This window comes from Salvelinus fontinalis, chromosome 7, assembly GCF_029448725.1.
Source record: "Salvelinus fontinalis isolate EN_2023a chromosome 7, ASM2944872v1, whole genome shotgun sequence".
NCBI classification, from domain to species: domain Eukaryota; kingdom Metazoa; phylum Chordata; class Actinopteri; order Salmoniformes; family Salmonidae; genus Salvelinus; species Salvelinus fontinalis.
Genome location: NC_074671.1, coordinates 30028958 through 30052583, shown reverse-complemented (window position 1 = coordinate 30052583; position 23626 = coordinate 30028958). Strand labels below are relative to the sequence as shown.

Here is a 23626-nt window from a genome sequence, read left to right as displayed (position 1 = left end):
TTGGCCAGACATGGTACTCTGGTCCCCTTCACGAAAGGCTGTGTACATCATAGAGCTCACAGTCCCGTGGGAAAACTCTGTTGAAGAGGCCTACGAGGGTAAGAAACTGCGTTACACAGAGTTGGCAGCAGACGCAACTCAGCGTCTGCTGATAGCTAAAATACCGGGCAAATGTAGATTCAATCCGGCCTTCTGGGATCGCTCATGAAGCATTTTACTTGTTGTGTATTATATTTTTGTTCAATATAGTTTATCCATCTTTTTTCACCACGACATCACTGGACCAATAATTAATTTGCATTTTATTGCATGACATAAGTATTTGATCACCTACCAACAAGTAAGAATTCTGGCTCTCACAGACCTGTTAATTTTTCTTTAACCTCTTTCAGCTAGGGGGCACTATTTTTATGTTTGGAAAAATAACGTTCCCACGGTAAACGGACTATTTCTCAGCCCCAGATGCTAGAATATGCATATAATTGACAGATTAGGATAGAAAACACTCTAAAGTTTCCAAAACTGTCAAAATATTGTCTGTGAGTATAACAGAACTGATTTTGCAGGCGAAAACCTGAGGAAATCCAACCCGGAAGTGCCTTTTATTTGGAGAAATCCCTGTTCCATTGGCTGCCCATCCTCCATTTAAAGGGGTATCAACCAGATTAATTTCCAATGGCTTCCTCAGGCTGTGACCAGGCTTTAGACATAGTTTCAAGCTTTTATTTTGAAATATGCGCGAGATTTATCAAAATGCGTCAGGTGTCCTTAGATTAGTTCATGCGCCCGAGAGTTGTAGCTCGACATTTTCTTTCTCTATAGTATTGAATAGTTTACCGTCCGGTTGAAATATTATCGATTATGTATGTTAAAAACAACCTGAGGATTGATTATAAAAAACGTTTGACATGTTTCTACGAACATTACGGATACTTTTTGGAATTTTCATCTGCCCTCGTCTGTCCTTCAGGACCGGCACGAGCCTGTGGTTTTCTGAACATAACGCGCAAACCAAATGGAGGTTTTTGGTTATAAAAATAATCTTTATCGAACAAAAATAACATTTATTGTGTAACTGGGTGTCTCGTGAGTGCAAACATCCGAAGATCATCAAAGGTAAGCGATTCATTTTATTGCTTTTCTGACTTTCGTGACCAAGCTAATTTGCGGCTAGCTGTTCTTACTGTTTTGTCTAGTTTTACTGTTTGATAAACTCACAAACGCTTGGATTGCTTTCGCTGTAAAGCATATTTTCCAAATCTGACACGATAGGTGGATTAACAACAAGCTAAGTTGTGTTTTGGTATATTTCATTTGTGATTTCATGATTATAAATATTTTTAGTATTTTTATTTTATTTGGCGCACTGCAATTCAGCGGTTGTTTACGAAAATGATCCAGCTAAAGGGATCCGTGCGTCAAGAAGTTAAGAAGCTCTCCTGTTCTCCACTCATTACCTGTATTAACTGCACCTGTTTGAACTCGTTACCTGTATAAAAGACACCTGTCCACACACTCAATCAAACAGACTCCAACCTCTCCACAATGGCCAAGACCAGAGAGCTGTGTAAGACCATCAGGGATAAAATTGTAGACCTGCACAAGGCCGGGATGGGCTACAGGACAATAGGCAAGCAGCTTGGTGAGAAGGCAACAACTGTTGGCGCAATTATTCGAAAATGGAAGAAATTCAAGATGAAGGTCAATCACCCTCGGTCTGGGGCTCCATGCAAGATCTCACCTCGTGGTGCATCAATGATCATGAGGAAGGTGAGGGATCAGCCCAGAACTACACGGCAGGACCTGGTCAATGACCTGAAGAGAGCTGGGACCACAGTCTCAAAGAAAACCATTAGTAACACACTACGCCGTCATGGATTAAAATCCTGCAGCGCACGCAAGGTCCCCCTGCTCAAGCCAGCGCATGTCCAGGCCCGTCTGAAGTTTGCCAATGACCATCTGGATGATCCAGAGGAGGAAAGGGAGAAGGTCATGTGGTCTGATGAGACAAAAATAGAGCTTTTTGGTCTAAACTTCACTCGCCGTGTTTGGAGGAAGAAGAAGGATGAGTACAACCCCAAGAACACCATCCCAACCGTGAAGCATGGAGGTGGAAACATCATTCTTTGGGGATGCTTTTCTGCAAAGGGGACAGGACGACTGCACCGTATTGAGGGGAGGATGGATGGGGCCATGTATCGCGAGATCTTGGCCAACAACCTCCTTCCCTCAGTAAGAGCATTGAAGTAGGGTCGTGGCTGCGATAATACTGCCATCTGGTGGTGACTAGAAACAATTGCATAATATGAACTATTACAAATTGATGGTCCTTGAAAAGAAATTGGAGTGCTTGAAAAAGTACTTAAAAGTCCTTGAATTTGAATAGCCACTGTCTGTACGAACCCTGTATTAGCACTCCCCAGAAGAAGAAGTCCTCCATATGAATGAATGGAATTCTACAGTATTTCAATAAAAATTTCCAAGGACAAAAATACATGTATTTAAGTATTTTTGGGGGATAGTAACAAAAGAACTGTCAAAGAAATTGACATTAAGGAAAATGTTTTTATATATTTTTTAATTGTTATGTTTAGCTAACATAATATAATTTTAAAGTATGATTTAAGGTGTCTGTAATAGAATAACGTGGCAAAATATAGACATTAATGAATTAATTTCTATAGCTTCTAAAATATTATTTACAATGGTGGGGGGGTGCCAATATGGAGGCACGGTGGCTTCAAAACAGTGCCCCCTGTCAGTCATCTAGTGTATATATAAATCATTGGTTGTGACAGAGGTCGAAATTAAGTAATGTTTAGGCTTTTTCAAATTTACTGATATAAGTGGATGCATGTGTCATTCCGGTGTGATGGTCCTGATGGTTTGTCGAGATTGATGGTTTGTACAGTTGTGGCTGGGGAATCCACGCTTTAAAATTGACCAATCGGAATACACAGTTCAAGATTATTTTGATCACGCGGGTAGCCTCAGAGAATAATATAGATTTATACGCTGATTCGGTGAGTGAGTTCATAAGGAAGTGCATAGGAGATGTTGTACCAACTGTGACTATTAAAACCTACCCTAACCAGAAACCGTGGATAGATGGCGGCAGTTGCGCAAACTAAAAGCGCGAACCACTGCATTTAACCATGGAAAGATGACCGGGAAAATGGCCGAATACAAACAGAGTAGTTATTCCCTCCGCAAGGCAATCAAACAAGCAAAATGTCAGTATAACGACAAAGTGGAGTTGCAATTCAACGGCTCAGACACGAGACGTATGTGGCAGGGACTACAGACAATCACGGACTACAAAAAGAAAAGCAGCCACGTCAAGGATACCGACGTCTTGCTTCCAGACAAACTAAACACCTTTGCCCACTTTGAGGATAACACAGTGCCACCGACGCGACCCGCTACCAAGGACTGTGGGTTCGCCTTCTCCATGGCCGACATGAGTAAGACATTTAAAAGTGTTAACCCTCGCAAGGCTGCCGGCCCAGATGGCATCCCTAGCCGCGGCCTCAGAGCATGCGCAGACCAGCTGGCTGGTGTGTTTACGGACATATACAATATCTCCAAATCCCAGTCTGCTGTCCCCACATGCTTCAAGATGGCCACCATTGTTTCTGTACCCAATAAGCCAAAGGTAACTGAATTGAATGACTATCGTCCCGTAGCACTCACTTCTGTCATCATGAAGTGCTTTGAGAGACTAGTCAAGGATCATATCACCTCCACCTTACCTGTCACCCTAGACCCACTGCAATTTGCGTACCACCCCAATAGGTCCACAGACGATGCAATCGCCATCACACTGCACACTGCCCCATCCCATCTGGACAAGAGGAATACCTATGTAAGAATGTAGTTTATTGACTACAGCTCAGCATTCAACACCATAGTATCCTCCTAGCTCATCATTAAGCTTGAGGCCCTGGGTCTCAACCCTGCCTGTGCGATTGGGTCCTGGACTTCCTGACGGGTGGCCCCCAGGTGGTGAAGGTAGAAAACAACATCTCCACTTCACTGATCCTCAACCCTGGGGCCCCACAAGGGTGCGTGCTCAGCCCCCCCGTACTCCCTGTTCACCCATGACTCTGAGTGCCCTCACCTCCTCCCTATAGGCTGTCTCGTCGTTGTTGATCAAGCCTACTACTGTTGTGTCGTCTGCAAACTTGATGATCGAGTTGGAGGCGTGCATTGCCACGCACAACATGGCCATGCACGCCTCCAACTCGATCATCAAGTTTGCAGACGACACAACAGTAGTAGGCTTGATCAACATCATCAGAGAGGCTGCTACCTACATACAGACTTGAAATAATTTGTATTTGTATTTATATTTATTATGGATCCCCATTAGCTGCTGCCAACGCAGCAGCTACTCTTCCTGGGGTCCAGCAAAATTAAGGCAGTTTAGACCATTTTAAAACATTACAATACATTCGCAGATTTCACAACACAATGTGTGCCCTCAGGCCCCTACTCCACCACATATCTACAATACTAAATCTATGTGTATGTATAGTGCGTATGTTATCGTGTGTGTGTGTGTGTATGTGTGTGTCAATGTTTGTGTTGCTTCACAGTCCCTGCTGTCCATAAGGTGTTTTTTAATCTGCTTTTTAAATCAAATTTTACGTCAGTTACTTGATGTGGAATAGAGTTCCAAAGGCCGGCCGGGCTGCCCTGTTCTGAGCCAATTGCAATTTTCCTAAGTCCTTTTTTGTGACACCTGACCACACGACTGAACAGTAGTCAAGGTGAGTCAAAACTAGGGCCTGTAGGACCTGCCTTGTTGATAGTATTGCTAAGAAGGCAGAGCATCGCTTTATTATAGACAATCTTCTCCCCAACTTAGCTACTACTGCATCAATATGTTTTGACCATGACAGTTTACAATCGAGTGTTACTCCAAGCAGTTTAGTCATCTCAACTTGCTCAATTTCCACATTATTTTTTACAAGATTTAGTTGAAGTTTAGGATTTAGTGAGTGTTTTGTTCCAAATGCAATGGTTTTAGTTTTAGAAATATTTAGGGCTAACTTATTCCTTTCCACCCACTCTGAAACTAACTGCAGCTCTTTGTTGAGTGTTGCAGTCATTTCAGTCGCTGTAGTAGCTGACGTGTATAGTGTTGAGTCATCCGCATACATAGAAACTCTGGCTTTACTCAGTTAGTGGCATGTCGTTAGTAAAACTTGAAAAAAGCTATGGGCCTAAACAGCTACTCTGGGGAATTCCTGATTCTAACTGGATTATATTTGATAGACTTCCATTAAAGAACATCCTCTGTGTTCTGTTAGACAAGTAACTCTTTATTCACATTATAGGCCACTCTATCATTGGCCACTCTAACAAATGGATCACTAGTCACTTTATTAATGTTGTTTACATATCTTGCATTACTCATCCCATATGTATATACTGTATTTTATACTATCTTTTGCATCTTGCCTATGCCACTCGGTCATTGCTCATCCATATATTTATATGTACATATTCTTATTCCATCCCTTTACTTAGATTTGTGTGTATTAGGTAGTTGTTGTGGAATTCTTAGATTACTTGTTGATATTGCTGCACTGTCATAACTAGAAGCACAAGCATTTCGCTACACTCGCAATAACATCTGCTAACCATGTGTGTGTAACCAATAAAATTTTATTTGGATAACAGTTATTGACAACTGTAGCGTTTTAGCTAAACCTAACCGTAACACTTCGATCCCACCGACAGTGTCATTGCACAAAATAGTATGCAGCATCATCTGGATATGTATGCAACAAAAATTCAACATTCACCTTCTGCTACCATTTCTGTCAAACGGGCTATGCATACAGTTGCACTGCGTTCGGTGTGGTGCATATGTGTTCGATAAATCCAACATATGCACCACACCGAACGCAGTGCCACTGCATCTGCAAGCAATGCTGCAAGGCAAACGCAGCGCTTCACTGGAAATGAGTGTCATTTTGGTGTACCAAAATGCAATGACGCTGTCGGTGTGATCGAAGCGGAATCCTTTTCCTAACCTTAACCTCATTCTCCTAACCTGTTTGTTAATTATCCTAGCCTGCTGTGTTAGGTCTAACCTGCTATGTAAAGTCACTTCTGTCCATAGCTGGGTTAGGCTTAGCTAAAATCAATCTCGACAAACCATCAGTATCACCACACCGGCAACTTTGAGAAAAACGATCTAGTTGTGCCTATCATTCGCATGCGTATCTGCCCTCTCATTGGCTAGAATGGTCCCACCTGATCTCGTCTGCCTTCCCTCGTTGAGGACATTTATTTCCATTGTTAGAGCGTCACTCAAATATCTTGTCAATATAAGAGCTAATCTTTGGTTGTGACTAGATAGAGTACTGCTATGACCGTAAGTGACTTTTCCTAGCAGGTTAGGAGAACATTTGAACTAACCCTAACCCTTTTCCTAACTTTAACCTAATTCTCCTAAGCTGCAATGTTAATTATCCTAACATGCTGCGTAAATTTTCCTAACCTGCCACGAAAAAGTCACTTCCGGTCGTAGCTGTATAACACTAGTAAAAACCGATTTTAGAATAGAGACTTAAGAGGAAGCGGGACATCCCACTCCCTCAATTTTTCTGGTTCATATACAGTCAAATAGAGTTTGCCAGCATATAGTACTAAAAACCGGAAATTAGTTTGTTCAGCCATTCCTATGGGGAAAGAATAGCGTTTTGGGATAACCACAGAGAATACGGTCTGATGTTAACACAGGCTTAGCCTACGTTTTGTTCTATGAGATAATATCAGTCAGTTGAGTTCAGTTTATTTTTACAGGGACAGTGTACATTAATCAACGTTTCAGTAAAAGTGCCAGTTTTAGCCAGCCGGCTAATTTTCAATCGCAATCCCTGAAACATGACCTTTATCAATTCTGAAGCCTTTATGTGCTTTTAAAAAAATAACATACATGCTTAAAATATGTTTTTTTTAATGACGTTAGCTGATGAAGATGATCTCATAGAACAAATCATAAGATCTCCTAAGCCTGGGTGTTCTACAGACCTTATTTTCGGCATTTATCCCAAACCCATACAAAAACTCAATTTCCCCATATAGGCTTTGGCCAACGAGCCATAGCGGAGTTAGTGCCTACAAAAAAACGCCATTACTATTACTCTTTATAAATTGACAGACCAGGCCCAGCTGCTATCGCATTTTGTCAATAGCAACAAAACCGACGTGTGCATGGGACAAAACAACATCTAAACTATTTATTCTCCAAATGTTTAGTAAAATCATAAACACATTTGTACAATGAACACTTGTTAGAACATTGTTAGTCATTACAGTCGTTGGTTAGCTAGCTAGCGCATGTTATACATATTAACATAGACATGGCATGAGTCAAAACAAGACATGGTATCAATTACAAGGTACACTGAGCTGAAACGAGCCACCTATGATTCCTCTCATGCCAGCTTCTTGTCATTGTTGCTAGCTATCTGACCAGCCTTCTGCCTCATCCATGCACATGCATAATTTTCATAAAGTTGTCAGCCAACCCTTTTACGGGAGAGTAACTTCCGAGATACTGTACTTTTGAGGAGATGGGAAACGCCATTTAAATCGTATTAACACTGACTGTCTACATTGACTGTACGTTGTTAGCGGGGCATTCTGGGTAAACTCCGACAAAGAGATCTCTGCTTCAAGAAGTCGATAGGTATGGAAGTACAGAGAGAACATATGAATAAAACAAGCATTCCCTAGTTATGTCGAGATCACAACTTATTTATCTCATTATCACGACATGAAAAAGTTGTTTAGTTAAGATCACAAGATAATTTTCTGGCGATCACAAATCAAATCAAATGTTATTTGTCACATGCGCTGAATACAACATGTGTAGTAGACCTTACCTTAAATGCTTACTTACAAGCCCTTAACCAACAATGCATTAAGAAGTTTTTAAAAAGTGTTCAGTGATAAATAGATAAGTAAAAAATAGAAGCAGTAAAATAACAATAGCGAGGGGGTACCGGTTAGTCAAGGTAATTGAGGTAATATGTACATGTAGGTAGAGTTAAAGTGACTAGGCATAGATAATAAACAGAGAGTAGCAGCAGCGTAAAAGAGGGGTCTGGGTAGCCCTTTGATTAGCTGTTTAGGAGTCTTATGGCTTGAGGGTAGAAGCTGTTAAGAAGCCTTTTGGACCTAGACTTGGCGCTCCGGTACCGCTTGCCGTGCGGTAGCAGAGAGAACAGTCCATGACCAGGGTGGCTGGAGTCTTTGACCATTTTTAGGGCCTTCTTCTGACAACACCTGGTATAGAGGTCCTGGATGGCGGGAAGCTTGGCCCCAGTGATGTACTGGGCTATAGGCACTACGCTCTTTAGTGCCTTGTGGTCGGAGGCCGAGCAGTTTCCATACCAGGCAGTGATGCAACCAGTCAGGATGCTATCGATGGTACAGCTGTAGAACCTTTTGAGGATTTGAGGACCCATTCCAAATCTTTTCAGTCTCCTGGGGGGAATAGGCTTTGTCATGCCCTCTTCACAACTTTCTTAGTGTGTTTGGACCATGATAGTTGGTTGGTGATGTGGACACCAAGGAACTTGAAGCACTCAACCTGTTCCACTACAGTGAATAGCATTCTCACATAGGTGTTCCTTTTGTCCAGGTGGGAAAGGGCAGTGTTGAGTCATCTGTGGATCTGTTGGGGCAAAATGCAAATTGGAGTGGGTCTAGGGTTTCTGGGATAATGGTGTTGATGTGAGCCATGACCAGCCTTTCAAAGCACTTCATGGCTACAGATGTGAGTGCTACGGATCGGTAGTCATTTAGGCAGGTTACCTAAATTTCAATTTCAATAAGAATTTCTCTACGGCTGTCCATGCTTTCCTCCTGGCTACCCCAACCCCGGCCAACAGCTCTGCACCCCCGCAGCTACTTTCCCGAGCCTCACCAGCTTCTTCTTCACCCAAATCCAGATAGCAGATGTTCTGAAAGAGCTGCAAAACCTGGACCCGTACAAATCAGCTGGGCTAGACAATCTGGACCCTCTCTTTCTAAAACTATCCGCCGCCATTGTTGCAACCCCTATTACCAGTCTGTTCACTCTCTCTTTCATATCGTCCGAGATCCCTAAAGATTGGAAAGCTGCTGCGGTCATCCCCCTCTTCAAAGGAGGTGACACTCTAGACCCAAACTGTTATAGACCTATATCCATCCTGCCCTGCCTTTCTAAAGTCTTCGAAAGCCAAGTTAATAAACAGATTACTGACCATTTTGAATCCCACCGTACATTCTCCTCTGTGCAATCCGGTTTCCGAGCTGGTCATGGGTGCACCTCAGCCACGCTCAAGATACTATTTGTATTAATTTTTTTATTTCACCTTTATTTAACCAGGTAGGCTAGTTGAGAACAAGTTCTCATTTGCAACTGCGACCTGGCAAAGATAAAGCATAGCAATCCGACACATACAACAACACAGAGTTACACATGGAATAAACAAAACATACTAAATGATATCATAACCACCATCGATAAAAAACAGTACTGTGCAGCCGTCTTCATCGACCTGGCCAAGGCTTTCGACTCTGTCAATCACCGTATTCTTATCGGCAGACTCAATAGCCTTGGTTTCTCAAATGACTGCCTCGCCTGTTTCACCAACTACTTCTCAGACAGAGTTCAGTATGTCAAATCGGAGGGCCTGTTGTCCGGACCTCTGGCAGTCTCTATGGGGGTACCCCAGGGTTCAATTCTCGGGCCGACTATTTTCTCTGTATATATCAACGATGTCGCTCTTGCTGCGGGTGATTCCCTGATTCACCTCTACGCAGACGACACCATTCTGTATACATCTGGCCCTTCTTTGGACACTGTGTTAAATAACCTCCAAACGAGCTTCAATGTCATACAACACTCCTTCCGTGGCCTCCAACTGCTCTTAAACACTAGTAAAACCTAATGCATGCTTTTCAACCGTTCGCTGCCCGCACCCACCCACCCAACCTGCATCACTACTCTGGACGGTTCTGACTTAGAATATGTGGACAACTACAAATACCTAGGTGTCTGGCTAGACTGTAAACTCTCCTTCCAGACTCATATCAAACATCTCCAATCCAAAATCAAATCTAGAATTTAATTTCTATTTCGCAACAAAGCCTCCACTCACACCGCCAAACTTACCCTTGTAAAACTGACTATCCTACCGATCCTCGACTTCGGAGATGTCATCTAAAAAATAGCTTCCAATACTCTACTCAGCTAACTGGATGCAGTCTATCACAGTGCCATCCGTTTTGTTACCAAAGCCCCTTATACCACCCACCACTGCGACCTGTACGCTCTAGTCGGCTGGCCCTCGCTACATATTCGTCGCCATACCCACTGGCTCCAGGTCATCTATAAGTCTATGCTAGGTAAAGCTCTGCCTTGTGTCAGCTCACTGGTCACGATAACAACACCCACCCGTAGCACGTGCTCCAGCAGGTATATCTCACTGGTCGTCTCCAAAGCCAGTACCTCCTTTGGCCACCTTCCAGTTCTCTGATGCCAGTGACTGGAACAAATTGCAAAAATTGCTGAAGCTGGAGACTTACATTTCCCTCACTAACTTTAAACATCAGCTATCTGAGCAGCTACCCGATCGGTGCAGCTGTACATAGTTCATCTGTAAAAAGCCCACCCAATCTACCTACCTCATCTCCATATTGTTTTTATTTACTTTTCTGCTCTTTTGCACACCATTATCACTACTTGCACATCATCATCTGCTCATCTATCACTCCAGTGTTAATCTGCTAAATCGTAATTACTTCGCTACTATGGCCTATTTATTGCCTTACCTCCTCACGCCATTTGCACACACTGTATATAGACTTTCTTTTTTTCTATTGTGTTATTGACTGTACGCGTTTTTATTCCATGTGTAACTCTGTGTTGTTGTTTGTGTCGCACTGCTTTGCTTTATCTTGGCCAGGTCGCAGTTGTAAATGAGAACTTGTTCTCAACTAGCTTACCTGGTTAAATAAAGGTGAAATAAAAATCAAAAATGTAAGTGTTCTTGGGCACAGGGACTATGGTGATCTGCATGAAACATGTTGGTATTACAGACTCAGTCAGGGACAGGTTGAAAATGTCAGTGAAGACACTTGCCAGTTTGTCAGCGCATGCTCGGAGTACACGTCCTGGTAATCTGTCTGGCCCTGTGGCCTTGTGAATATTGACCTGTTTAAAGGTCTTACTCACATTGGCTACGGAGAGCGTGATCGTCAGAGGGCATAACGGGATTTCTTATAAGCTTCAGGGTTAGAGTCCCACTCCTTGAAAGCGGCAGCTCTACCCTTTAGCTCAGTGCGGGTGTTGCCTGTAATCCATGGCTTCTGGTTGGGGTATGTACATACGGTCACTGTGGGGATGACATCATTGATGAACTTATTAAGGAAGCCAGTGACTGATGTGGTGTACTCCTCAATGCCATCAGAAGAATCACGGAACATATTCCAGTCTGTGCTAGAAAAACATTCCTGTAGCTCAGCATCTGCTTCATCTGACCACTTTTTTATTGACTGAGTCACTGGTGCTTCCTGGTTTAGTTTTGGCTTGAAAGCAAGAATAAGGAGGATAGAATTATGGTCAGATTTGCCAAATGGAGGGCGAGGGAGAGCTTTCTACGCGTCTCTGTATGTGGAGTTAAAGGTGGTCTAGAGATTTTTCCTCCTGGTTGCACATTTAACATGCTGGTAGAAATGAGGTCAAACGGATTTAAGTTTCCCTGCATTAAAGTCCACGGACACTAGGAGCGCCACCTCTGGATGAGCGTTTTTCTGTTTGCTTATGGCCATATACAGCTGCTTGAGTGCGGTCTTAGTGCCAGCATCGGTTTGTGGTGGTAAATAGACAGCTATAAAGAATATAGATAAACTCTCTTTGTAAATAATGTGGTCTACAGCTTATCATGAGATACTCTACCTTAGGTGAGCAAAACCTCTAGACTTCCTTAGAAGACAACAAAAGTTGTTTTGTCAAGATCACTAGATAAACTCTATAAATAAGAGTGGACGTATTGATTATAGATTGACAGTACGGCTGAGGTGGCAGCGGTGGATCAGCGCATACATTTTTATTGTTTGCTACGTTTCATACTAACATAATGCTCTCATTTGTGTTTGGAGCTCATTACCAGTTAATATATTAGAACGTTAGCAAGATAAATGTCCCTTACCTTGAGCTAAAGAGCTTGTTGGGGAGCTAGCTCACAAGAGTAGACAATTATGCTGTGTTGTTTCTTGCATGCGATTGGCTGAGGTCTTGGGGGGAGCGCAGCCTGGGAGACAGAGCTGCCTGTCAGGCATCGTTCAGTGCTTAAATGCCCCACGAGATCACAGGGCTCCTTGAAGTGGTGCTTTAACATGCATTTGAACAAATTAATTAATGATGCATGATACTTTTTACTATCTCGTGATTTCGACAAAACAACTTGTGTTATGTCGTGATCATGAGCAAATGATCTTGTGTTTGATAACGTTCCATTTATTCCAATTCAGCAATTACAATGAGCCCATCCTCCTATAGCTCCTACCACCAGTCTCCACTCATACAGTCATTGATTAACAAGGGTCATGGCTAGAAGGGATCCAGCTTTTGTCAAATGTTAGACCCAACCAAATTCACATAGAATTATACATCTGTCATTCTCATTGAAAGCAAGTCTAAGAAGAGGTAGAGGTTCTATGTGAGCTATTTCTATGCACCCCCTTCTGAAGTTGGGCTCCCGAGTGGAGCAGTCTACGGCACTGCATCTCAGTGCTAGAGGCGTCACTACAGACACCCTGGTTCGATTCCAGGCTGTATCACAACCGGCCGTGATTGGGAGTCCCATAGGGCGGCACTCAATTGGCCCAGCGTTGTCCGGGTTTGGCCGGTGTAGGCCGTTGTGAATAAGAATTTGTTCTTAACTGACTTGCCTAGTTAAATAAAGGTTGGAAAAAAGTATCGTTTTTGCTTTTACTTTCGGTTTTGTACACCAGCTTCAAACCACTAAAAATACAATATTTTGGGTTATGGATAATATATTTCACAGCGGTTTAAATGGTACAATGATTCTCTACGCAATGACTGTTTTTTTGTCACATGAAATTAGGCGAACTATTTGAATTTTAGCAACCAGGAAAAGGCGGAGCGATTTCTGCATATTGCACCTTAAGCAGACCGGAACTGTGACCTTTTTTTTCAATGGTAAAATGCTGAGTATGACATCTTCATATATCAAACATCTTTGTTGTATATGTTGAACTGTCAAACACCCCCCCATTCCAGCAGAACGACGATTATCAACTGGTGGCTGTATTTCACAACAAGTGGGACAACTGTAAAACTATATTTTGGAACCGTGTACAGCAGCAGTCAGTGTTGAAAGTAAGTAGACATGTGAGTGTCGAATGTGCGTCGTTCATGTATATATCCTTAGCATTATGCTGTGTGTATGTTGGCCAAGAATCACATTTTTCAGACCTGAGCTGTCAAGAGTTTCAGACCATATTATGAAACTGTCGTGCGCTAAACTTCCTGCGTATGCAGCTGTTTTGTCTCGAGCGCATGCTGCTTGTAACATTGTAGCAAACTGTTATTATTAGCTTGCAAGCTTAGCTGTGCTACAATGTTGGAAGGAATAACAGATAACCCTTATCCTAGCGTTCTCACAACAAATTATATGAAACGTTTTCCAATAATCTACGTCACAATATTTGTCATTAAATCTAATGGCTCGCCACACTACACATTTCTTGCTGTTGGAAGACACACCCTCCACGTTTATTTATTGCACTTCCGTGCATCGGACGGGGTGGCACAAGCGTTGATCACGCCAGTCAGTAGAATTGGCTAAACAACATTCTCACGTTTCGAGGAGCGTCTATGACAGCCCAGCCGTGAATGATACAGTATGTTGTGTCTTTTCTGAAAATGAATCGAAACCGAAGGGTAATCGCAGCACCGTATGGTGGTAAACAAGCAACATCAAGGTGAGGTGCCGCTATTGCTCTTCGGTGTTTGCTATACGGGATCCTTGGGACGGCCCTACTCGATTGAAGTGGAAGTTTAAAATGGTAAGGGGGGGGGGGGGGGGTATGGACCACCCAAGGATCCAAAATTTGCACCGACCGTTTATCTTCTCTCCCACAGCCGCCTGCGGAGACGAGTCCTAATAGCGCATGCGCCTTTTTTTAGTATTTTTATTTTTTTTACTCCTTTTAAAAAGTGATTTGCATGCCATTGCTCCTCATGTAATTTTAGTCAGTATACATATATTCCAATCAGTATAAAGATATAGGCTACTTCATACAAGGGTGAAATAAATAGGATTCTGATGTTGAATTTCACTGCATGTCAGTGGAGGCTGGTGGGAGGAGCTAAAGGAGGACGGGCTTATCGTAAGGGCTGGAATAGTGTTAATGGAGCGGAGTAAAACATGTGGTTTCCATATGTTTGAGGTGTTCAATAACGTTCCATATATTCCATTTCAGTGAGCCCGTCCTCCTATAGCCCATCTCACCAGCTTCCTCTGCTGTATGTTCTCTTTTGCTCATAGGACCAACAATAAATCCTGACGCTACAGTATGGCCTGGGCTCTCACAGCATGGAATTGGTATCCTCTCTCTGTCCTATAGAGTTTTAGGTCAGGTTTTTACAAATGCTCTGAACAGTTTGTAATGGACCTAAAATATATATTTCTGAATAAGATCCTCCAATTCACCAGGGTAGGAACCAAGACCCTGTGGATTTCAGAGTAACGTTACACCATTTTACCCAAGACCTACTTTCGAGAGGCAGAGGGTGTGCGTTGTCTAAGTGGGAATGGGAAACTGGTGTTGTCCTGCTGCTAGTCCCTGTGACAATGTGGAGGAAATAAGTGGGTTACTTCATGGGGGTGTCAAGGTTCCAGAATCCTCATCAGAATGTGGAGAGGTCTCTGGATTCCACAATGGTTCCAAGGAAGATTCTGAAGTGAGGTAAGATTATGACTCAACACTGCCGTTGGTTACCTAATTAAATCAGTCATTGATTGGACTGCAATCAAAACCCACTGTACAAAAACTGGTTGAATCAACATTGTTTCCAGGTCATTTCAACCCCCATAAACAATGTGGAAAACTGATTGGATTTGCAAAATATCATCAACATAAGGACATTTTGTATTCTATTTCACCCAACTTGTAACCTAAATAGTTAGTTGACAACTCAACCAAATGTAAATCAAAACTGGACGTTGAACTGACGTCTGTGCCCAGTGGGAACACACCAATTGAATTAACAAGTCAAACCATTGGCAAACACATGAAGCACTTGTAATCTTCCATAGTTTTGCCTGGTAGTACATGTATTTTGAAACATGTTAGTTTTGTTTCCGTGGATGATTTATCGCAGGAAAATGGGAGGAGACGATGCAGAGGAAAAGAAAGACAAAGAGGTGGCTGTTGTGACTGTGCAAGTGTGGCGTGGTGTCCCTCCCAAAACCAATGGAAAGGAAGACATTGCCCAGCCCCAGACTATAGAGAAGAATGGACTCCTCCAGACAGACAGACAGGCTGAGGAGCCGTCTCCCAACACAGGCACTGGACTCATAGAAAACTCCATCCTTACAGCACTGGACAAAAGCATTGAGGATACAGCCACAGAGAGCACAAATGTAGAAGCTCAGATATGCACTTCAGATCCTCCCCAGGGTCCCCATAAGGAAGATGCGCAAGGAGGAGGAGATGCAGAGAAGGTCCCGGCTGAGATAGATGTAGCTGTACTTGCTGAGCAGACCTTCACCGTGGTCCAGAATGAACACTCAGATAATATAACAATTACACCTGATGCTAAGGACAAATGCCCTGAAGCCTTTGCCCTCAAAGCTGAGATACCAGTAGAATCCATTACCTCTGAAACTGTGGATGAGGATTCAACAATACCCCTCCACAATGCGGAGCCAGAGAAGTGTTGTCTTGGCACTGTGGTGGTCACATCTCTCCCAGACTCCCAGCTCACCCCACCAGAGGCCTGTGAGAAGGCAGCATCTACCGACAGTGTCCCTCACCTGCCCTCATCTCCATCTCCCACTATGTAAGTTAAATGTCTATGGCTAAAACGGCTGTAGCTTCAGTTCAAACCATTGGGATTTCTGGGTGACTCTTTGTGTATTCACAGTGTGCATTACATACATCTTTCCTCCCTGTCCCCTCGTGTATAGCACTGTGATGAAGGGGGTTGATGGTAAAGCAAATAGGAGCTCTGTAGCGCACCTGAATGACAGTCCACAGGATCCTGAGGCTTCTCCAGCTTTAACAGGAGCTACACAGAATGGTCTGGTTCCCCAAAACCTCACTGAACTAGTGAAGGAACCAGTGAGATTGAGTCCTTCTGGGACCAGGAAGAGGTGAGTAGACTCATATTTACAATGGAAATGTACAACTTATCAACTTATCACAACTTGTTGAAATAAACTGAATGATATAAACTGTGTAAAAAATATATTTTGGGTTGTAATTTCCTTTGCCACCATTAGGGGGCATCCAAAGACCATAAAAAGAATATCACACAACGGAATTGTGCAGGTGTGCTTTCAACCATCTATCTCTATGATGTAATATGAAAAGAATGCAGTCCTTAATTTCCTAAAAGTTAAGCAAAAAATGACCATGATTAATAGTGAAATGAGTTTGAGTGATAGGAATGAATTACTCTGAGTGGTCCACATTACTGTTCTCCTGGAAAGGCCTTTCAAGTCTCTACACCTTTGGCGTCTCAGTGTTATTTTGAGTGTAATTTGATCTATGTTCCATACTGTTTCCTGCTGTGAACATAAACTCAGCAAAAAAAGAAATGTCCTCTCACTCCTCTCACTGCGTTTATTTTCAGCAAACTTAACGTGTAAATATTTGTTTGAACATAACAAGATTCAACAACTGAGACATAAACTGAACAAATTCCACAGACATGCGACTAAAAAATTGAATAAGGGGGGAGGGGGTCAAAATCAAAAGTAACAGTCAGTATCTGGTGTGGCCACCAGCTGCATTAAGTACTGCAGTGCATCTCCTCCTCATGGACTGCACCAGATTTGCCAGTTCTTGCTGTGAGATGTTACCCCACTCTTCCGCCAAGGCACCTGCAAGTTCCTGGACATTTCTGGGGGGAATGGCCCTAGCCCTCACCCTCCGATCCAACAAGTCCCAGACGTGCTAAATGGGATTGCGATCCGGGCTCTTCGCTGGCCATGGCAGAACACTGACATTCCTGTCTTGAATGAAATCACGCACAGAACGAACAGTATGGCTGGTGGCATTGTCATGCTGGAGGGTCACGTCAGGATGAGCCTGCAGGAAGGGTACCACATGAGGGAGGAGGATGTCTTCCCTGTAACTCACAGCGTTGAGATTGCCTGCAATGACGACAAACTCAGTCTGATGATGCTATGACATACCGCCCCAGACCATGACGGACCCTCCACCTCCAAATTGATCCCGCTCCAGAGTACAGGCCTCGGTGTAACGCTCATTCCTTCGACGATAAACGTGAATCCGACCATCACCCCTGGTGAGACAAAATCGCGACTCGTCCTGTCTGGTCCAGCGACTGTGGGTTTGTGCACAGAGGCGGCATTGTTGCCAGTGATGTCTGGTGAGGACCTGCCTTGCAACAGGCCTACAAGCCTGTTGGTATAATTCGGGCAGTTGTTGTTGCCATCCTGTACCTGTCCCACAGGTGTGATGTTCGGATGTACCGATCCTGTGCAGGTGTTTGTTACACGTGGTCTGCCACTGCGAGGACGATCAGCTGTCTGTCCTGTCTCCCTGTAGCGCTGTCTTAGGCGTCTCACAGTATGGACATCGCAATTTATTGCCCTGGCCCCATCTGCAGTCCTCATGCCTTCTTGCAGCATGCCTAAGGCATGTTCACACAGATGAGCAGCGACCCTGGGCATCTTTCTTTTGGTGTTTTTCCAGAGTCAGTAGAAAGGACAGTATAAAGAGGCCTAAGTTTTCATAACTGTGACCTTAATTGCCTACCGTCTGTAAGCTGTTAGTGTCTTAACGACCGTTCCACAGGTGCATGTTCATTAATTGTTTATGGTTTATTGAACAAGCATACAGTGTTTAAACCCTTTTACAATGAAGATCTGTGAAGTTATTTTGATTTTTACGAATGGTCTTTGAAAGACGGGGTCCTGAAAAAGGGCTGTTTCGTTTTGTTGCTGAGTTTAGATGATTCCTCAAAAGGTAGATCAAAGTGTCGTCTTCTACAGTTGAACATTAGAATGGCACTAACATTGTGCCTCGCCTGAGGCCAGACTGTACAAGAGGAATGTGGTGTAAGAACATAAGACCATGACAGTAGCGATGCTCTTCTCATGAAATGTAGAGTGTGATGCCTGCCTGTATTACGTGAAGTGCAAACGCATGCAATTCATAGAATGGCTTTATCGACTTCTCTCTCCAGTCAAAACTCCTGTGAACAAGCGAAGGAAGGTATCCAGGGTGGATTGGTTGAAGTCCCATCTTTGAAAGGCCTCTTAGATGAAGGAGCAGAGGAAGAAGTGCCAGAAACAAAGGAACAGGAGGATGAGGAGATGGAGAGTGCTGCTGCAGGGGCCATGACAGGGGATGAGACGGGAGGGGAGGAGGTCCAAAAAAGAGAGGGCCATCAGGGGCCCAGCACCTCAGCTGATGTGGAGGTGTTACAAGTGAGGGAAGAAGATGGTCCTGCTGGGGAGGATCTGGGAGTTAGGTTTGTCAATATCTCCCTTTGTACCTTAGAACTGACTGCAGATCAGTGTCAATGTCACATAATTGAAGCAAAATTATCTTCTATTATTTGACATGTTAATAATAACATCATTAACTATCATCCGCTTTTTAGCGAGGAAGACCTGTATCGAGGAGCTGAAGAGCTCCCCCAGGGGCCAGTCAAACATGTAGGACCGGAGCCACTGTTTGAAATCACACGTCAGTCACTTTCAGATCATTTCCTTTTTTCCCAGAACACCAGTGTCTCCTTTAATGGTATACCCACACATATTTTGATTCAATATTTAGTATTCTCTTTCTCAATTTTTCTCTTCTCTCCCTATCTCAGTTCCAAAGGTTGAGGACCGATGCAGTCTGGAGCCAATGGTGGATATTACGTCCTACAGTGAGAGAGAGTGGAAGGGATACACTGCCAAAAGTACCCTTATTAGAAAGGTCAGTTGATTAGCCGGTTACTATGATCTTATATTTTAAAAAGGAAATATGGGATTGGTTCCTTCATTTATGGACCTTTTGTAAAGATGGAATCCGGAGTAGGGTGAAACGGCGCCACTGACCGCCCCACCACTGCTGTTTTTGTTGCGGAGCAGAGGAGCGACTGCGTTGTTGTTGTTCAAATACCAGATTGTCCCATTTTAAGATGAATATTTAGGACATTCTTACAAGATGAGTCATACTAGTTTGCTCTTCCTGTCTGGTCCCAGGGTTACACTGAGTTGTCTCAGAGGTTTGGGAGCCTGAGACGGGTGAGAGGAGATAACTACTGTGCCCTCCGAGCCACTCTGTTCCAGGTGCTCTCCACCAGCACCCAGCTGCCTGTATGGCTGCAGGACGAACACATTTCCACGGTACACCATGCTTGCATAACTAATGCTGTGTACACTATTAAACTTGTATATTAGCCCTCATACTGTCTATACCTACGACCCCAGTACCATGGACATTAGCTGCCTGATGGTCAGTATGGCTTGCCGTTATAATCTGTTGTATCTTGGTCGCATTCATTAGTGTGCACCGTAGCTAAACATTTTGCAATGGAAATCAAAAATTTCCTATTAGACAAGTTCAAGGATGTCCCTCCCCATTTTAATCAGTTTTCTTCTGTTTGGTGCATAATGAATACACCCCTGTTTCTTCTCCACAGTGGCTGGAGGAGCTGGAGGGCCTGATTGGCCAGTGGATGTTCCCCTCAGAGTGCAGACCGAGTGAGGAAAGCGAAGACGCCGCCCAACAGCTCAAACGCTACATGGAACTCCTCCAGAACAGGGTACCGCCCATGCCTTCCTTACCCAGCCCTATGTACTGTACACGTTGTACTGTATTTAAGACAGAAACACCAATGTCTTTTCTCAGACTTTCAATGGAGACGTAGCTGATTCCCAAACCTTATGGTTGTAATTATGACCACATGGGAGAGGGTTTTAATGGCAGTTTTAGAGTAGTTTGTGGTATACTGCACTGACTGCACCCTCCCTTGTGGATTGTTGTGTTTTATTGAAGCAGCCTGGTATTAAACAGGAGGAGACAGGACAGATTGATCCTCAGTCTTCAGGAAACAGTTTAATACATATCTGTGGAAAGTAGACTGTATCGCAACGTGAGACCTCTGGCTGGCATCAAACAGCCTATTCCACCTCTGGAGGATTCTGTTCTTGATTAGACTTCAAAGACTTCTCCCTCTGTCGTTAGATGGTTGGTAGCTGTACCCTAATATCACCAACTAATGGGAAAATTGTGTATACTGTCACCTTCATATTATGGTGACAACTGACTGACACTGAAGTCATGAATTGCAAGATAAGAGCAGTATGACATCCAGCCATTAAAATGTTGACTGTGTGTGAATTGTGGTTGAGAAAAGAGCAATAATTCAATATACATGCAGTATATGATTTCCAGCCACGGTGATGTTGACAGTATGTGGCGTGTGTGTTGTTGTGCCCAGTGGCAGGAGGCGGTGGGCTGCTCCAGTGCGGAGGAGAGACTGTGTCTGTGTGAGCGTGTGTTCCAGGGAGGGGAGGAGGAGCTGGGCCTGCTGGAAGCCCTGAAGCTCCTCATGCTGGGCCGGGCCGTGGAGCTCCACACCACCATGCAAGAGGGAGGAGACGTGCCCGTCTTCTGCTGGCTTCTCTACGCACGCGACTCTTCCGACTGCCCACGCAGCTTCCTGTCCAACCACCTGAGCCAAGTGGGATTCAGCGGGGGGCTGGAGCAGGTGAGCAGCAGGTTGCTGTGGAGACGTAACACACAAACATGGTCCCCTCCCTTGTTCAAATGAACATGCATTAATACTTCTAGATATACATACGCCCAAACACTGTCTCTAATGGAGTTTTCATAGGCATCAATTAAACGTCTTTCAGTGTTGGGGTAGTGAACTAAATGTAGTTCAACTAGTCATTTAACTATATTTTTCAATAGCTTGGTGGTAGTTGACCTAAATAAAAATGTTTTTTTTTTTCAGTAGTTAAGGACCCTCTTGCCATGTAGAGGTGTAGCTAACTACTGGAACTACACACTTTTTTTTGCAAAAAGAAAAACTCTGGATGAAGTTGACGTTCTCTTTTTCATCGTCAGACCTGCCTAATTCTCTTGAAACAGTTTTTTTTGTTTAATAGACTAATCTGAGAATTCTGTTCTCGCAACTTGTACTCTGACATTTCAGATTTTCATGCTATCATTTTTCACAAAGTACTTTTTTAAAGTAACTATATAAATATATTTTAAGCTGCAATATGTACCTTTTTTGGGCGACCTGACCAAATTCATAGAGAAATGGTATTTGTTTCATTAGTCCAATGTTGGAGTCCCAAAATGTTTTGCTTGTCAGCAATCAAAGTTTCAACATAGAGATCTGACCCGTATGATGCCCCGTTTTGCATCATCGTACGGATCAGATTTCTGTATTTTGAAAGTTGCATCTCTTGAAACTTTGATTGCTGACAAGCAAAACATTTTGGGACTATCAAAACAAATACCAAAATAGTTTTGGGGTGGAATTTTCCTTTAAGGGTAGCTTGGTAAAATATATTTTCCCCAACACTGCAGCCTTTCCTGGCAGTTAAATGGTGGTAAACCAGGACCTTTTTGGTATTTTAGCTGGACTTTTCCCATCCAAACCCATAGTAGAGGTACCATTTAACCGGTAGTCATAATCCGTGTTGAGCAAAACAAGAGGATACAATAGGATGGGTGTGTTTTAGTTTTCCCACAAACCAAACCTTGAAGTCTAACATGCACACACTTGCACTGTACCATCTGTTCTTATGTCCTCAACAGCAGTTCAGCCTAAGCCTCAGGGTCTTTCTGGATTGTTCAGTGACTCTTGGGAAGGTCAGAGCAGGCCAGAGATTAACATTCGAGTTTGGATTTGAAGCTTAGTATCAATGACAGAGCAGTGTCTCAGGGAAGAATGTATAACATAGTATGGGCTCGATTCAATTCCGAGCTATAGCGCAATAGAATTTAAGGCAATGTTCCCGCGTTCGGAGACTGCATTCACGTTAAGTGCTGCAATATGTCGGCTCAATCGGAAATGACTTTGATTTAACTCGCGCTATAGCGTTCAACTGATCCGAATAAACCAATATTCGAGCCCTAGTACTTAAGAGGCTTGTACAGAACTTAATTTTCAGAGTCCTCAGACAATGGATCCAATACTCCCACTAACTCTCAATACCATAATGATGTTCTAAGTATAAAGCGTCAACTCCCTATCTCATTGGTTCCTGAGTGTAGGTGGAGATGTTTCTGCTGGGGTATGCCTTGCAGTGCACCATCCAAGTCTACAGGCTGTACATGGCACACACAGAGGAGTTTGTCACCTATTTTCCCGACGACCATAAGGAAGACTGGCCCTGTGTATGTCTGGTCACAGAGGATGACCGGCACTACAATGTCCCAGTGGGCCAGCCCAATGGACTCCAGGTCCCAGAAGACCTCAATGCAAGCTGATTGGACTCAAAGTCCCTGATTTGCCACTGAAGAAGCTGCTCATGGCAGGCAGAACAGAAAGCACTCATGTTGACTGGGTGAACACTGAACATATTCCTGCCTATTGACATTATGGCCCCATTTACACCTGTTGGAAAAAGAGCTTTTGGAATCTGACTAGAACTGATGATGGGATGCATTTTTTTTAATAGCAGGTGTAAATGGGTACTAAAACACCCATAAAGGGTGAGAGCAGAGTAGGCTACAGTATGCAGAGGTTGATTCCTCACAGCACATTTTAGCATTGTTTGACACTGAAACCATGACCTTGAATCAATTTTAGCTACCAGTTAGTTATTGGTACTTAAATTTAGAAGATTTATTTTATGTAACTCGTGAAATACACAATTTTAAGGCACTGGTAAGGTTAGCAGTAACTGCATTACTGGAGTACAGAAGGGAGGAGTTTGTTTGATCATTTGTCCCTGCATCAGTGGCATGCCAGGTCTCTGCTTGCTGCCATACGCTCGAGTAAAGGTGTGGTATTATTTCAAAATATAACATGCTGACTTTAACCAAGGTGGTCTTGGAGAAAATGCATTGTGCCAATGTTGTTGCAAAATCCAGATACTGGCAACAGCTTCCTGGTTCATTGTCAAACCAGCAGCCTCTGAGTTGGGTTCTACATGTTGCCTTAAGTCATTTATGCACAATATGGGTGAACATTGGTTGCTGCCTGGAGACCATTTTGGAAGAAAAGGTTGAAAAAAAGGCTAACACTGATTATACCACTTGGGTAAACACTTTTCTACAGTGTTGAATTTGTGCAGTATGATTGCAGAGTTTTTAAAGGAAATAAAATCAATATTTTCAAAATAAATTCTCACTACGTGTCAATGTTTCAATA

At 43.3% G+C, this 23626-nt stretch overlaps 1 protein-coding gene across 11 annotated transcripts; it reads left to right on the top strand.

Annotated features, from left to right (window-relative positions):
• Window positions 1-11874: 11874 nt before the first annotated feature.
• LOC129859368 (uncharacterized) lies at window positions 11875-23599 on the top strand. Of its 11 annotated transcripts, none has more exons than XM_055929073.1 (12): window positions 11881-13414; window positions 14586-14642; window positions 14754-15006; window positions 15422-16102; window positions 16230-16415; window positions 18479-18766; window positions 18899-18984; window positions 19115-19221; window positions 19491-19634; window positions 19931-20053; window positions 20732-21001; window positions 22525-23599. In XM_055929073.1, exons 3-12 carry the CDS (start codon window positions 14852-14854, stop codon window positions 22738-22740), a joined length of 2256 nt encoding a protein of 751 aa, XP_055785048.1. In that variant the 5' UTR covers window positions 11881-13414; window positions 14586-14642; window positions 14754-14851; the 3' UTR covers window positions 22741-23599. The 11 variants fall into 11 exon arrangements, with proteins under 11 accessions (XP_055785054.1, XP_055785048.1, XP_055785047.1 ...); XM_055929072.1 differs by having other exon boundaries at window positions 14586-14672; XM_055929077.1 differs by having other exon boundaries at window positions 11881-13426.
• Window positions 23600-23626: the final 27 nt, after the last annotated feature.

Coding starts and splice junctions, on each gene's coding strand:
- LOC129859368 (XM_055929078.1), top strand. CDS start 14,852: ATGGGAAACTGGTGTTGTCCTGCTGCTAGTCCCTGTGACAATGTGGAG. Junction 16,103..16,229: donor TCATCTCCATCTCCCACTAT/GTAAGTTAAATG, acceptor CCTCGTGTATAG/CACTGTGATGAAGGGGGTTG. Junction 20,054..20,731: donor TGGAACTCCTCCAGAACAGG/GTACCGCCCATG, acceptor TGTTGTGCCCAG/TGGCAGGAGGCGGTGGGCTG.